At 58.1% G+C, this 15,682-nt stretch overlaps 1 protein-coding gene across 1 annotated transcript; it reads right to left on the bottom strand.

Moving 5' to 3' along the window:
- Positions 1-2,016: 2,016 nt before the first annotated feature.
- On the bottom strand, positions 2,017-15,553 carry USP19 (ubiquitin specific peptidase 19). Its single transcript, XM_080625584.1, has 19 exons — positions 15,473-15,553; positions 11,177-11,675; positions 9,523-9,579; positions 8,322-8,450; positions 7,625-7,758; positions 6,918-7,325; positions 6,389-6,656; positions 6,106-6,262; positions 5,929-6,000; positions 5,307-5,422; positions 4,831-5,045; positions 4,334-4,535; positions 4,117-4,250; positions 3,789-3,947; positions 3,601-3,711; positions 3,337-3,447; positions 3,076-3,177; positions 2,621-2,761; positions 2,017-2,150 (listed from the first exon to the last, which is right to left on the bottom strand). The coding sequence occupies exons 2-19, from the start codon at positions 11,283-11,285 to the stop codon at positions 2,064-2,066; spliced, it is 2,712 nt and encodes a 903-aa protein (XP_080481710.1). The 5' UTR covers positions 11,286-11,675; positions 15,473-15,553; the 3' UTR covers positions 2,017-2,063.
- Between the last annotated feature and the right edge of the window lie 129 nt (positions 15,554-15,682).

The raw sequence follows: 15,682 nt of genomic DNA, 5'->3' as shown, positions 1-15,682 counted from the left end.
GCTCCCTGCTGGCTTATGGCCTCCCCAGTGCTCCTGCCTGCCAGCAGCAGCAGTGTGCAGGTCCAGGCACCTCCTGGGAAACCCCTGCTGGTGCCTCGACCTCCAGGCTGGAACCCACCCTGCCGCCAAACTCACCACGCTTCCTCTGGGGCCAGGACTTCGGGCTTGGTGAAGAGGTTGAGGCACTGCTCCAGGGTGAAGTGGCCAGCGCGGGCTGCTTCGCTGGCTGAGCCTGGGTCCTCCATGCACTCCAGCTCTTTGGATTCCACCAACACAAACTCCTTGAGGCGTTCATTGTTCTTCCACACCAGGGCGAGGGAGCAGTTGTCTGTCAGCTCCAAGGGGGTATCACCTGCACAGGGGGCACATAGCTCACATGCCTGCCCCACAAGGCTGGGCCAAGCCACTTTGTTGGGGCTAGATGCTTGCTAATCCCAGCTTGATACAGCAATCACACACTGCCGCCAGGAAGGGATCCTATGGCCAGGTTTACCACCCCAGTGCAGCAGAATCCACAAACAGCAGTGGACGAGGCTGGCAGCACCTACATAACCAGCACTGGATGAGAGCATCCCATTCAGACAAGAGGTGACTCAGAGATCACAGACCCTCTGTGGATACAGGAGATTGAAGAGAATTGATCTATTTGCTGAGAAGAGCAGGAATGTCGTGCCAGAGAAGAGCTTCCAGGCTCTATACAGCAGAGCCATACCCCCTCTATGCCAGATCCAGCCTGGGGGCCACCATCCCATCTGATTTCACTTTGTGCTGGGCAGCTGCTGCCAGAGGCCATGAGAGGTGAAGGTGGCACTTCCCATGGCCCTGAGCTCACCTTTATCTTCCAGCTTGTACTCTCTGTTGGCAGCATCGATCTTGTTGATGTAGAACTGCGTGGCACGGGTGCTCAGCGAGTCTGGAGTGTGCTGGTACCCAGGGATGGCAGCTGTGGGCAGGCAGGGACAGCTCTGTGGTGGCACTGCCTTGTCTGCCCTGTGTAGGGGCCAAGAATTCGCAGTGCCCCCGCCCCCACCCCCACCTCACATGCTACGGCCTTGCAGGGACACAACCACGTGCCCCGTGTCCTTGACTATTTTTAGCAGGCGCCTGCCCCTGGCAAGCTGTGCTCCTCTGCCTTGCCCCTTCGCTGCACATTGCTGCCATCCCCAGACGAGTGGCTGGAAAACGTGACAGGCAAGCGGAGCGAGAGGCTGCTCCCGTGCAGCTGAGTCACAGCAAGGGAAGCGCTGCGCTCGCAGCCCGGAGGGGCTCGGCCCTCCCATGGGAGGCTTCTGCCAGCCTCTACCTTCCTCCCCACCCCTTTCACCACAACACAGCGCTCCAGCCCCATCAGGTCTCGGCTTCGCTGCTCCAGGGCAAGCCAGAGCGTGGGCAGGAAGGCATTTCAGGTGGGGCAGTGCTGCCAAAACACAGCTCCCAGGGCCTCGTTCATGTCCCCAAACCCAGCTCACAACAGATACTGTGGTGGTAGGTCACCTCAAGAAGGGAGAATTGCTCCTGTTTTGTCCTGGGGCAGCCCAGGGTCCCAGCACAGCCATGATGAGCACCGTAGCACTTCTTACCTTCTGGCTTGAGGGCTCGCTCATAGGACGGCTCCTTTTCGAAACAGCTATCGCCCTGCGACTCCATGTGCTCAGGGAAGCTCAGCAGTGAACTCCTGGCTGCCAGGACCTCGCTCCGGACAGTGCTGTTATCTCCCATCTCTAGGTGCAGCTCAGGCACAGCCGGCGACAGCGGGGGCTCCTGCAGCAGGCTGGAAGTCTTGTCCGCATCCCCCAGCTCGGGGGCAGAGGTGGCTGATGCACAACTGCTCTTGGGCAGGGGTTCCAGCTTGTCTGGGAGCAAAGGCTGCAGCCCCTGCTCCGGTGACATCCGTGCCAGCTGGAATGGAGGCTGGAACACACTGACTGAGTACCTGTGCAAGAATTTGGGAGTCAGAGTGGGGCAGGCACAGGGCTCTGGGGCAGAGGCATCCTCCTTCCCTACACCCTCACCTTGCGTAGCCCTCCAGCAGCTGGGCCAGGCGGGCATAGGTGAGGCGGGACTCAGGCACGCTGATGAGGAAGGGGAAACCGATGTTCTCGGGGCGGCACAAAGCCTTGTGGTCTGGCCAGTGTGTTTTCTGACATGCCCTGTAACACATACAGCCCCTGCTGAACCCAGCACCATGACCAGCCCAGGCAGGAGCACAAGGCCAGAGGGGTACAGTGGGGATGAGGGGAGCATCATGAGCCAAACTGGCTCCCTTCCATCCCACATGGTGGAGGATGAACAATCCCAATCCAGCCCTTCCAAGCAGGAGACCCTTCCTCCCTGGTGGCCAACTCACACGTTGCAGTAACCAACTCGATAGCACCTCGTGCAGCGCTTGAGTTTCTCATCCTCTGAGAGCTGCTTCTTCTGGCAGGCTGCACACTTGGCCACAGGGCCGCTGGGCACCTGCGGACGCTGCAGGAGAAAGGACCCATTGGGCAGGGAAGGGCACCTGCGCAGGACAAGGCAGCCTCGGTGGGCATTGGTGCTCACTGCAGCTCATCACCCTTGCTGCAGCTCTCCCCCTCCTGCTCAGCCTCACAAGTAGTCTCAGTGTTACCCCTCCTACCTGCTGGACCTGCAGCTCCACCACCCGCTCCTTGGCCAGCTCTGGGGACAGCACCTCGAAGCAGAACAGCAGGTCCGTGGGGGAGACTGTGTCGAGTGAGTTGGATGGCAGGAACATGCGGTGGAAGTGATTCTTGATCACCTGCCAGGAAAGCAGAGCAGGGCTGTGTGAGGGCTGTCCCACGCTTCCTCTCCTCAGGAAGCCTCAGCCCTACAGTGAGCTGTGGGACAGCAGCACCACAGGGATGCTGTGCTCAGCTCCCTACCCCGCCAAGGGAGGATGGACATCCCTTGCCCTCCTGATCTGCCCAGCAGCACCCTTTGCATGACACTGCCAACCATGACAATCCATCCCATGGACACGCTGGATATGGACAAGTTACTATCAGTAACCATGTTCCCTGCAGTGCTGTGGGAATTCGGGCACACACAAGAGCAGCCCATGAGGACTCTCACCTCTGCCAGGCGCAGGTTCTCTGGTTTCACACGCACGCTGTGGGCCACTGAGTCAAGCACCTCCATAGCACTGGAGTTCTCCTTGCTGATACTCACGAGGAACTGCCACCAAGAGAGCACCACATCAGTCACACCACACCAAGGCATGTGTGGGCCTTACTTAACGCAAGGCTTAGCCTGTTGGCACAGGACCAGCTGCCTGGGGCACCTCCAGGAGTACTCTCAGGCTCCCTCCCCACCAGAGTAGATAATGTCATTTACCTTAATGGGTTTCTTGTGCGGCTCCTTTGCAAAGTAGTACACAGTCAGCACCTTCTGCTTCTGAGGGAGGGGCACTGGGAGGTACAGGAATGGGTCAAAGGTGATGGATACCTGCAGATGAGAGAACACACTCAGTTGTGGGAAGTGCTTGGGGCCAAAAAATCAATGGGGCCACCTCAGCACTGCCCTATGAACTGTGCTTTCTGAGGGTCAGGAGCCTGCTGTATGGCCAGGACAGGGACAGAAACTCCAGAGCTGTCCTACCTTGGAACACACTGGGCACACCAGCTTGGATTTGTACTGGCCCTGGAAGAGGTCCACAATGAAAGAGTCGTTCCTCATCTTGTGCCTCTGCCAGGCCTCCTCAGCTACAACCTGCAGGAAGAAAGGGCTTAGCAACACAATGAACCACCCAGGCTGGGGTTGCTCTCCCAGGGGAAGGCCATCCTCACCTCATCAGGCCTCCCATCCGAGTCAACAGTTTCTGTGTAGGGCTTGTTCTGGATGCGGTTGAGGTCCTCATGCAAGCCATCGAGCAGGAAGGCCATGAACTCCTGAGCATCGTGCTGGGCATAGCCAGTGAACTGGCTGGCTTTGCTGGCCACGACTGCCTGAAGGAGCACATAGTCAGGGCTGGCCAGCAGCACCAATGCTCCATGCACAAAGCCTAGCTGCACCACGCGCATCCACCTCACTCTCTTTGGCACTAACAGGGTAGGCAGGTACCACAGAGAACCCTCAGCAGCTCCTGCTTGGCTCTGCTACTGCCTGCAGCCCTACCTTCAATTTCGAGGGCTGGAAGGCATGGTGTGTGCCCTTCCACAGCACCTGCAGCAGCATGGCAAAGCCGATGGCCAGGCGGCCTCCCGTCCCCAGCGGGTTGTTGTAGTTGATTTCCGACTCAAAGGACCGATCTGTAAGAGATGCAGGAGCTCAGGGTGGTCTCTGGCTGCACCATCTGAGTTCAGGGCCCTGGGGACTCCCGGCCTGGGCTCACCATGGAAGTAGTCACGCAGCTCCCGGGTGTTGGACAGGGACTGGATGACACTGTTCATGAAGCAGGTGTTGCCCAGGTTCACCAGCCCTGTGAAGCCAGGTAGACAAACCTTCTTCTTCTCATCCTCGTCCTCATCGTCCTCCACGCTCTCGGTGCTCACCGGGCTGTGTGTCATCGGTGGCACCATACAGGTGGGTTTGGGCTGCCAAAGCAGAGGTGGGTGTGAGGGTGCTGCTTTGGGGGAACACCAGGGGAACCCAAAAGCCTAAGACACCCCTTAGAAAGGGCTGGAACCACCACACCATCTCCCATCAGAACTGGAATAAACAGGCCAACTGCCCCTAATCCTGCCAGCTGTAACTGAGCAGTGCTGCTTCCTCCTGCAGGAACAGTTTGCCAGTCTCCAGAGTGACACCAAGGAGCTGGGGTCCCATTAAAAGGACAAGTAGCCTCCCTTTTCCCCTTACCTAGGTCAAAGCCAGAATGGCCCTACTCACCGAGGGAATGTGTGGCTCTTGCTTCACTGCCACATGCTCTTGGGCTGTACGTGCTGCCACACCATCCAGACCCCCATCTTCCACACGTGGCTTCTCTTTGTCGCTGGCTCGGGCCTCTTCCTTGCTGGATAGGGGGTGCTGGTTGCTGCCAGGGGGGTTCTTGTCCAGAGGGGTAGGGCCTGTAGGCATGGCAACCTTTGCACCACCCACTGCACCTTAAAAACGGGGAAGGGTGGGCCTGTGGTTAGCAGCACCGCGCTGCCCATGGCAGGGCTGAGGCACTCAGTCCATGCTCATACACAGGCTCTCTTACTCCTCTTGCCCGTGAGCAAGGGGAACAGCAGTGCCCTTCCCTTAGCACTCATTCCACCCCACATCCCTCCCACCCGCACCCGCTCAGCCCTTCTCCACCCCCATCACAACTGCACACTGGAGGACCCAGCACCAGCAGCAAGACAAGGAGGCAGGGTGCAGACCTCGTGTGGCTGGAGCCTCCAGCCCGCCCCAGCGCTGGCTCTGGCGCTTCTTCAGGCAGACATCGATGCGAGACACCGTGAAGTTGTATGTGCACTGGTTTGGCTCAATAAGGTTCCTGCAAGACAAGCAGCAAGTCAAGAGTGCCCCAGAATGTCCCCCAAAGCAACTTCAAGCATGATGAAGCCTCTGCAAGGCAGGGCCACAGCTTCCAGGGACCCAGCTAGCACTGATCCCAAGGTGGCCCTGGCAAAGCAGGGCGAAATCCTCGAGCCAGGCCACACTGAGCACACAGCGGGCCCATTTCCTGGTAGAACCTTGCTCCACATGCACCTTTCTGCAGAACATCCCACCCAGAGTGCACACAGGCTGCTCTGACTCTGTCCCCTAAAGCTCTAGAACAGGCTGGGGGGGAACTGCAAGCAAGAAGATGCTGGGATTTCCTCCCCGAAAGCCACCACATCGAGCCAATGCAGCCCAGGCTTGGGGCATTAGTGCAGCTTGGTGTTAGGGAGAACCCCCAGGTACAGAAATGAGCATTCCCTGCACAGACACATCAGCTGGGACTGGCTCCTGCTCCAGCTCTGCACTCTCAGCTCCCTTGCCCCAGTGCAGGAGCCGTACCTGAGCTTCACCTGCCACCGGAACACTGTGTGGGGCCCACAGCCAGGATGGAGGCGAAGGAAGTTTGTGTCGCTGTGAAGAAATGGGAAATGAGCGAGAAAAGGTGAATAAAGCAGTAGCCCAGCCACAGCCAGGAGCTCTGCAGCAGCCTGGCACCATCCAGAAGCACATCTGTACCTTGTCTGGAACACCAGCGTGAAGTCTTGCTCCCGGAACAACACTTTGGATGTCTCCTTGTGGATCTCCTTCACATAAACGTGCACCACCACCAGGTCATTGCCCTTCTCATATGAGTCATTCTTGACAAAGGTCAGGCTCACAAAAGGCTCTGGCTCTGAGGAAAGCCATGGAGAGAGATGTTACGTTCCTGGCACGCTTGAGGCAGCACTAGAGCTTGACCCAGGAGAGGTCCCACATGGACCTTCTTGACCAGGCTGACTCCTTGGTTCCAGCCACTCACCATCAGCTGCTGCTTCCAGAGCCACATCATCCTTGGACCAGTCCCTCTTCTCACTGCCTCTGCCCAGGGGAGGGGTAGCCACTGGGACAGCCTTGGAGCTCTCTCCCAGCACAGGCGTGCAGTCCCGGCCCCGCAGGGCCTCAGCAGGGCTGCCTGGCTGCAGGACTCTCTTCTCCACACAGGTGGCAATGCAGTGGGGGAACACCTCTGTGGTAGCCGCAAGGGGTGGCATCTCCACAGGAACTGTCTCCTTGGCCAGCGCCACAGCCTTTCAAGAGACACACAATAACAGTCATCGTCACTCCTGAGCTGTGAGAGTCAACCCCTGGCTCCACAGTCAGCTCCTCCGTGCTTGACTCAGCTCCTTTAGCACCACAGTCCAGTGACTGTGTGGTCCTTATATCGCCCTCTCCTCCACCATAGCACCACCCATGGCACCCCAGAGCTCATCTCAACAGCAGGGATGGGTCCCTGTGTGAGCAGCATCCCCTGGCACCAGGGCTGAGGGTGCAGAGATGTCCTTGGGTACCTTCTCCAGTGGCACGGCAAGGTCCGCAAGGGCCGAGGGCGCATCGGGCTGGCTGGCTCTGCCGTTGCGGCGGCTCCCGGCCCTCCCGCTGGGCCCTTTGCTGGGCTCCACACTCCCGGTGATTCTGGCATTGGGCTCCTCTTCAGTAGGAGCCACTTTGAGGTAAACTGCCCGCTTGGCGCTGGGGCCGCTCTGCGTCCCTGGGCTGGCTGGGCTCTTCCCTCCCAGGGCCTCGCTCCTTCCAGGAGCACGCTTGGGGTTGGAGGCTTCCCGCCGGGATCTCGGCAGTTCTACGCTTTCAGCCCGTGGCTCTTCAGAGGCCAGCTCTGCAGAAGCAGCCTTCTCCTTCCCGTTCTCCCAGCATGCGGCCCCTTTGGCCAGTTCTTTGGATCCATCTTTCCTTCTCTTCTGTGAAAAGCAGCACAGCACAGTGGGAAGGTATCCAGGTAGCAGCACCCCTCACATTCTCTGACAGCCCTCACCCTTACTCCCCTTTTCCAGAGCTCTATTCCAGTTCCTGGAGGCTTTGTGGCAGGCAGAAACAGGGGTACAATGATGCCCTCCTCCCTGTGACAGAGGCAGCTGGCTCACTGCCCTCATGCAGCACATGGATGCAGGATGGGCCCCACAAGCAGGGAGTGAAACCCTCACCCCAGCTCCCCTGGGTTCCATGAGCTCCCTCAAAAGGCAGATCCTCCCCTCCTCACCAGAAGCGAAGACCAGGTATGGAGTGGGATCTTCTTCTGAAGCACGAGATGTAGAAAGTTGCCCTTTTTGCACTGGATCTTGCTGCAGGAACCCTCAATCTCCTCAAAGAACTGACAGCTCCACTGGCGCCCATCTGCAAGCAGAGGGGGACCAGCAACTCAGGCAGAGCTCCAGGCAGCTGTCACCTAACCCACAGCCTTCTTTCACCTGCCCCAAGGATCAAGGAAGCACTCATCCAGAGCCAAAGAGGCAGGCAGGTTGCCACCATTCCCCAGGATCTTTCAGGGCTCCAGCCAGCTTCCATGGATTTGCTTTGTACATCTGGCTGGCCTCCTTCCCAGAGGGAAGGCCCTGGGCCTCCCTGCCTTTAGGGCACAGTCACTTCTCCAAAGGATAGCCAGGGCTGACTCAATCATCCCATCAAGCAGAAGACAGAGAAGCACCAGCACAGGCGTGGGCATTTGTTCACTTGGTGCAGAGGCCAGCTCCTGCCCTCCCCAGCTCTGCACCCTTCTTCTTTTACACTGCTCTCCTACCAGCCCTCCCTGCTGGCTGAAGCTGTGCCAGCTGAGAGCAGGGCATTTCCTCTGAAGGAAAGGTTTTATGTCTGCCTGGATCAGCCCCACATCTAGCCCAGAACTGAGCCAAGCCCCGCTGGGGAAACACGCACAGCAGTCTCTCTATTCCCCACTATACCTGGTAGTTTGAGCACACAGTCTGTGTCAGTGAAAGCAGCATCCACATCCTCCACTTTCAGAGCTTCGCTGCCCAAATTCAGCTTGACAATGATCTCATCAGCATTCTGCTTCCAGTCCAGCAGCAGCTCTAGGAAGAGGGAGGGAAATGTCACCTACTCACTGGGGCATGAGCCTGCAGTGCCCACTCCTTTGCTGAGAAACTTGAGCCTCAATGCGCACTTGATTCCAGGAGGTCATTCAGGTGACACTCACAACCTGCTCCCATGGGACAGGCCACAAACAAGAGCACACGTTGTGGAGGGCAGGTGAACCCAGTGGGAACCGGATGGATCAGGAAGGCAGTGCTGCTGGTGGGTCCCACCACATGCAGCAGCAGCAGCTGGAAGAATGGGTGGTTCTTGCCAACTACACAGCAATTACTGCTTTCCCAGGGAATGAGGAAGCCACAGAATGACTCTGGGGGATTCGAGTGGACTCTGACCACAATCAGCAATTGCCACTTCCCTTTTGCCTACGTGAACCAAGCAGCCTGGCTGCAGTCACCAAAGCACTGTGCTTCTGCCGGGTGAGTGCTGCTGACAGGGCTGAGACATGGGCAGGCCCACCAAAGGCGAAGCAGCAGCATCCTGCTGCAGGCAGAGCCTCCATTGGTGCCTGCCAGAATCCAGGTCTAGCCCTGTGGCATCCTGACATCTTCAAGGCAAAAAGGTGATTGAAATCACCTTAATTTCAATCAGGTTTGTTGTATCCTCTGTAGCATGAGGATGTCTACTCTGTCCTCGAAGCAGGCCTAGACCAAGCAGAAACCAGCCAACAGATCCCAAGCCATGGATGACATGGCTTGTGATCTTAGCAGCCCAGCATGGTCCCCTGCTCAGAAACAAGCAGGACAGATGCTGGTGGCAGCGTGGCCCAGGGCTATGCCCAGCAGCACTGTGTCACCCAAGTTAGACACAGCCTGCCACGTTCCCAGGGCCTCTTCCTTGCAGACAGCCCTTCCCAGTGTGCAGGAGAAGGTGCACCCTTCTCCACACTGGGAAGGCCATACCCTGTTAAGATAAAGGCTGCAGCAAGGGAGCACTCGGGTTAGTTCTGCTCAATGCCATAGCATGGGGCAGGAACAAGGTGAGAGCTTCGGATCCCTCTGCACAGGGCACTCCATGGCCATGCACTGGCAGCTGGTGCACACCTCGACTTACCCTCCTCTGAGTCCTTCTCCTGGGCAGCCTCAGCCTGCTCGAGCTCAGAGTGAGACACTGGTGGGCAGAGAAGCAGAGCGTGGGCAGGTCTGTCATTGGCACCTCAGAGCATGGGCTGTGATGGATGCCCAACACTTCACACTTCACCTCCTTCTCCCCTGAGCCCCAGCACAGGCCTCTCATCCTGCACGTGCTGCTCACTTCCCTCCTCTGTTTCCTCACACCTCTCCCTTCCCCAGAGCCCTGCCTGCAGCACCACAGCAAGTCAGCCCCCAGGACAGCTGCTCTGGAACATACCATCATATCCCAGTCTAAACAGCACCACAGTGGGAGCACAACACATAGCTGCAGTGCACAGTGATGCTTTGAGGCATGTCTCAGTGCATGTGGTTACCAGGCTGTGTGTTCCTGCTCAGCCCCTCCAGCCTTAGAGCCCTGCCTGGATCTGACAGAGAGAATCCTATGTTTGGTTGTGCTCAAACCAACCTTGCTGTAACGAGAACACCACGTGATCCAGCTGCACTTTAACATTTCCATTCCCACACAAGCTGCCAATGCCCACAGCCAAAACCTCCTTCCAGATCAGGCTGGGGAACCAAACCGACCTGACACCTAATCCCTGCTCCCCAAACGACTGGCTCCAACAGCCAGAAGCATCTCAGGGCCTGCTCCACCCCCAAAAGGGTGGTAAGCTCTGCCCAGCAAGGGCCTCAAAGCAACAGCACCTCATCCTGGAGCAGAGGAACAGCAGCAATGGGAGCTGAGGTCTCCACCCTGGAGTGCCCAGAGAGCTGTCGCCACCTTCATTTACCAGCTACAAACCAGTAGGAAACCTCTGCTGACCACCACAGTCACTAATGCAAAGGTGCTGGAGGTGTGAGAAGTGCTGCAGCAGCACTGCTCAGAGGATCTACAGCTTGCTGTCCCTGCACAGAGGGTATGTAGAGAGATACAGCCACCTCCCATGCAAGAGAAGGTACTATTCTGTACCCTGGGATTTCACGTCAGCGACTGCCACCGTTCCAGCACAGACCTCATTTACCTTGGCCTATAAAACACCCTGTGATTTTGAAGTTACAACAATTCTAACGGAGCAGGCACAGAAATCCATCCATTTTCCAGGGCCTGCATCCTGCCCGCAGGCGTTCCCTACACCTGAAGTGTCACTTTTGGCATCGCATACACAGAGGGAATGACTTCCCAGCAACAGTTCCACCAGAGCCACACCTTGGCCTGACACAGAAGCTAACACACCAGCCCCACCCAGAGGCCCTGCCTCTGGCCTCAGCAATCCCATAGGATCCTGCACTTCCAGCTCCAGCAGCACCCGAAGGCTTTGGCCCCACTCAACTCTGGATCAGGGCAGCTCAACCCAGCCAAAAGCAGAGTCTAAAAACAACCACTAAGGCCAACTTCGGGCTTAAGCTAACAAAGCCACAGGCCCGACCTTCCTCACACAGTTGGGGCTAAGTAGTGCTCAAAGGCAGGAGGTTACAGGTCCAGAGAGGACAGTGTGCAGAAGAGGATCCCACATCACTCGGGTTACCATAAGCTGCAGGAAGTGCTTAGTTAAATCTGCTTATCCAGCAGCAGATGGCTGCGGGGCTGAGAAACCACGGGCCTGCTCCCCATGGCGCTGCTGCGGGGCTCTCACCTTCCTTGCTCTCCTGGTTGGCTCGATCCTTCTGCTTCTTCTTGTTGGCGGCATCATCCAAGCCCCGAGATACCCTCCTCTGGCCGGGGGCATTGGTACTGCTGGACATCTTCAGCCGTTTGGAGGACACAAACGGCCCGCCGGGGTCGGTGATGGAGTCTGGGTCAGGGGTGCGACGTTTTCTTCCTGGCCCAGCTATCTTGGCGACTCTCTGTGGTCAAACTCTCTGGCAAGGAACTGGTGGCCTAAAGAGAGGAGAGAGCGAGCATGGCAGGAGGAGTAGATGGAGAAGACCCAACAGCATCAAGATCCACACTCTGCTCCAGGTCAGTGCCCTCACATGACCTTCGCCATGGCACTGATGGGAAGCCCCAAGCAGCGCTGGGTGAGGAAACCTACCTCATCACAGCTGTTACCACACTTACTGCCAAAAACATGGGCCTGTCAGAGCTCCCGACATACAACCGGGGGTCTTCCACGTGTGGCACACATTAAAAACCTGGAAAGCAATTATTGTCATGCTTGTGGCTCCCATTACAGCAAACCCTGGCCCAAAGGAGCCGCCGGTGGCAGTAATGACACCTGGAGGCAGAGGTGAGGACACGGGGCAGCCCCAGGGTGTGAAATGCAGCCCGTGGGGGTCAGGCTGCCCCATGGCTGTGGCCGCGGCTATTTCAGTCAAGCAGTGCCCCATGTAGGAGGGCGGTAGCAGGAGCGAGTAACGCCCTAAGAAGGAAGAAAGGGGAGAAGCAGGAGCAGCTCTGGCCAGGCTCCTGTGACAGATGAGCACGGAGCTCCCTGGCAGGAGCAGAGTTCCTCCTCTCCACCCACCAGCTCAGAGCTCAACCAGCAGTGCTGCTCCTTGCATATTCATCTCACCGCCGGGTTACAGACAGCAGCAGCGGGGCCTGGCCTGGAAACGGGACACCTCTGCTCCTGCTGCCCCAGGGAGATCACAGGGTGCTCACCCTGCTCCCTTGGACATGCCCTTGCAGGCAGCTCCCCTGGGGGGTTTGGAGCTGTGGGCCCAAAGGCCCACTCAGTGTCATGCTCTCGGGCTTCTCCCTTGGGTGTTCATGGCTTTGATAGAGGAGAGACGGAACAACCCGCTGACAGCAGTCCCACTCGAGGTGGAGGCAATGGAAGCAAAGAGCTGGGAAGGCTTCCTCCTCCCTTGCTGGCCCTGGGAGCACTCAATGTCTGCAGGGGGTTGTCAGGCCACATGGATCCTGCCCACCCTGCAGCAGCTCCCAGTGCACTGATTCTCACCTCATCCTGCACCCCTGCTCCTGTCTGAGGACAGAGAGCTGAGCCAAACAGAGCCTTGTTCCAGCCCAGCTCCACTGAGCCTGCCTCTCCCTCCCTGCCCTCAAGAATATCCTGTTCTGCTCTCGCCCCTAGACCTACGACAGACCCCACTGCTCTGCTCAGACACAGACAGGGGCAGGAAGCACCTCCAAGGGAAACACTTGGTTAGAGGGAGCACAAGCCCCACATCCCCAGAGTGCTTGTGTTCTATAGATCCTTGGGGCAGCAAGTAGCCACAAACATGGAGTTGTAGCCGCAAACAGAAGGGACCCGAGAGAGCCAGGTCCTGCCCTGCCCTCAGCCCTGGCACAACCAGCCCCACGCCAGGCACCGTGCCCAAACCACTTCACCCAACCCTCCCTCGTAACCAAGAGCCACCGACGCCAAGCAAAAAGCTCAACACAGTCCAGCCCAGCTGCCTGGCACAGACACCTCCCACTGCTGTGTGGAGAGGCCAAAACAACCTGGAGACGAGGAAGGGCCTGGCATCAGCCCTGGACAGCAGTGCCACCCCCAACCTGCTGCACACACTAGGTCTCACCAGGACACAGCAGCACCTCTGGCTGCAGGGGGAATGGGAAGGGCCCCTCACTGTGCTTTGCAGGGCAGGGTCTGACACAAGCAGCACACTGTGGCTCAGCTCCAGGCCCCACTGACACCAGAACAGATCAGCTGCAGACAATTCCCAGCACCGGGAAAGTGAACCTGGGCTTGGGAACCTGTACTTTGTTGAATTTCTTTTGCCTCTATGGTGAGAGGCCCAGGAGGAGCAGGAGACAAGCAGCAGCAACTGCTTCATGCAGGGCCTAGTGAGGCTCCAGCGCCTCCTTCCTGCGCCTCTGGAGGGGTGGCACAGGGTAACTGCTGGGCAGGGTGACAGCAAGCTGAGCAAGGACCATCTGCACACTAAGGTGTGAGGAGAACCACATGTCTGTGTGCTGCTGTCCCTCCTCCATGAGAATCCTGCTGCTCCCATACCTCAGTGAGGGCTCAGCTCCCTCAGGTGCTCTACTGAGAGTGATTCCTAAAAGCCCCAAGAACCTAGAGCTCTGCCAGTTCCAGCTGCCAGACTGACTGCAGTCCAAGGCCACTGTGGGCACCACGGGGTTTTGGAGGAGTGCAGGCAAAGCAGCTGTTCCCATTAATGGAAGTTATTCCCATTCACCTATTCTAATCATACAACGGTTTGGGTTGGGAAAGACCTTAAGATCACCCAAGTCCAACCGCCTGCCATAAGCCTGAGCCTTTCTGCCTCTTTGCCACCAGGAAACACACGGTCAGTGTCATGGCTTAAGCCAGTCGGCAAGTCAGCCACACAGTTTCTACTCTCCCCCCCACCCCCCCAGAGGGATGGGGAGGAGAATTGAAAGAATGTAACTCCCACGGGTTGAGATAAGAACAGTCCAGTAACTAAGGTATAACACAAATCACTGCTGCTACCACCAATAATAATAATGATAAGGGAAATAACAAGGGAAGAGAATAGGATATCACCCACCAAAAAACAAGCCCAACAGAGCAGCAAGCTTGCCCTTCCGGGCACTCTCAGTTCTACATCCTGGGCATGACATGCTGTGGTATGGAATACCTCTTTGGCTAGTTTGGGTCAGGTGTCCTGTCCCTGCTTCCTCCTGGCTTCCCCTCCTCCCTGGCAGAGCATGAGGCTCACAAAGTCCTTGGTCAGGGTAAACATTCTGACCAGCAACTGAAAACATCGGTTTTATCAGTATTATCCCCAGACCGAAAGTCAAAAACACAGCGCTGCACCAGCTACTAAGAAGGAGAAAAAGTGACTGCTGCTGCTGAACCCAGGACAGTCAGGCAGGACATTCAGCCCCAGGACATGCAGAGCACAGGCAGTTTGGCATTGTGGGAGCTGTTGCAGGGGAGTGATGGTGAAAGGCCACTCTGGGTGGGTGGATGCCAGGGGGACCTCCAGGGCACTGGCACAGGACCTTACTCAATCCTCCTCTGAGCTGGGAAAGCCTGGCCTTGCTGCTGAGCCTCTGCTGCCCAACCTTGTGCTAGTGCAAGCACCCATGTGGCTGCAGCAGGTACCAAAGATACCAGCCAGAGGGAAATGCTGTCTTGCCATAGAGGAGCTCCCCCAGTCAGCTCATGCTGGGGTTGCACAAACACTTCCACTGGTCACAGGAAAGGGAAGACTCAGGAATGGGAGAAGGGGACTGGGGAGAAAGGCTGTGCCTTCCCATGGCAGTGCCAGACAAAGCTAGTGTAAATGCTCAGGGCACAACAGCAGAGGGTGGACAAGATGTAATTCACCCCCTGTGTCTGGGGCACATTTAGCAGGAAAAGGTCCCCTGGTTCTGTCCTCAGCACCCAAAAGCCTTTAATAGGGTGGATGTGAAGGAGGCTGGCCGTCCCCCAGCTCATCCTTCCACGCTTCTCCACGTCCTAAATACAGCTGACAGAAACACTTCCCATGCACACAGGTACTTCCATCACCTTCTGCTCCTTATTCCCCTGACAGATCAGAAACCTCAAGACTCCAGCTCATCTCTTCCTTCAGCTTCCCAGCATGCCCGACACACAGGCTGGGCCAGAACAAGCACAGACCCCACACAGCGTATGGAAATCACCGTGCGTACCGCACCGTGCAGCAGCGGGTGCTTCCAGCTCCCCGTTCCCCAGCCTCTGGGGGTGATGAACCCGACAAGACACCGCCCGGCATCCGGCGACGGAGGGCGGCGGGAACCGTGCGACGGCCCCGCAGCGGAGCAACAGATCCCGGCAACGGCTCCACCCGCGGCCCGGACCGACGTGTCCCCCACACCCAGCCAACGGGCCGCACCCCGGCCTCACCCCGCCAACGGCGCCCTAACCGCCGGTCCCGCCCCGCATTCCCCTCCCCGCACTCGCTGCCGGCCCCGCCACCGCGCGCGCACACACGCACACACTGCCGGTCCCGCACACACTCACTGCACACGCCGCACCTGCACACACCGCGCACGCCCCGCACACACTCACTACCGGCCCCGCCGCTCCGGTCGGTTTTCTTTGGAGCCGAAGTTCTGAGCGGGCCGACACCGGAGACAGGCCCGAGCCCTGTGACGCACTTCCGGAAGCCGGCAAACGAGACCATGTGATACGGGAGCGCGATTGGGCGGAGGGAAGGAAATGCGAGAGCGGCCACGTGACCACGAGCCGAAGCCGGCCGCTCAGCGGCGCCATGGCAAC

The sequence above is a fragment of the Psittacula echo genome, assembly GCF_963264785.1.
Source record: "Psittacula echo genome assembly, chromosome: 9".
Classification (NCBI taxonomy): domain Eukaryota; kingdom Metazoa; phylum Chordata; class Aves; order Psittaciformes; family Psittacidae; genus Psittacula; species Psittacula echo.
The sequence above is the reverse complement of the archived record's forward strand: the minus strand, read 5'-3'. Positions and strand labels throughout refer to the sequence as shown.

Coding starts and splice junctions, on each gene's coding strand:
- USP19 (XM_080625584.1), bottom strand. CDS start 11,285: ATGTCCAGCAGTACCAATGCCCCCGGCCAGAGGAGGGTATCTCGGGGC. Junction 8,451..9,522: donor GGAGAAGGACTCAGAGGAGG/GTAAGTCGAGGT, acceptor CCCTCTTCCTAG/AGCTGCTGCTGGACTGGAAG. Junction 4,536..4,830: donor AAGAGCCACACATTCCCTCG/GTGAGTAGGGCC, acceptor CTGCTTTGGCAG/CCCAAACCCACCTGTATGGT.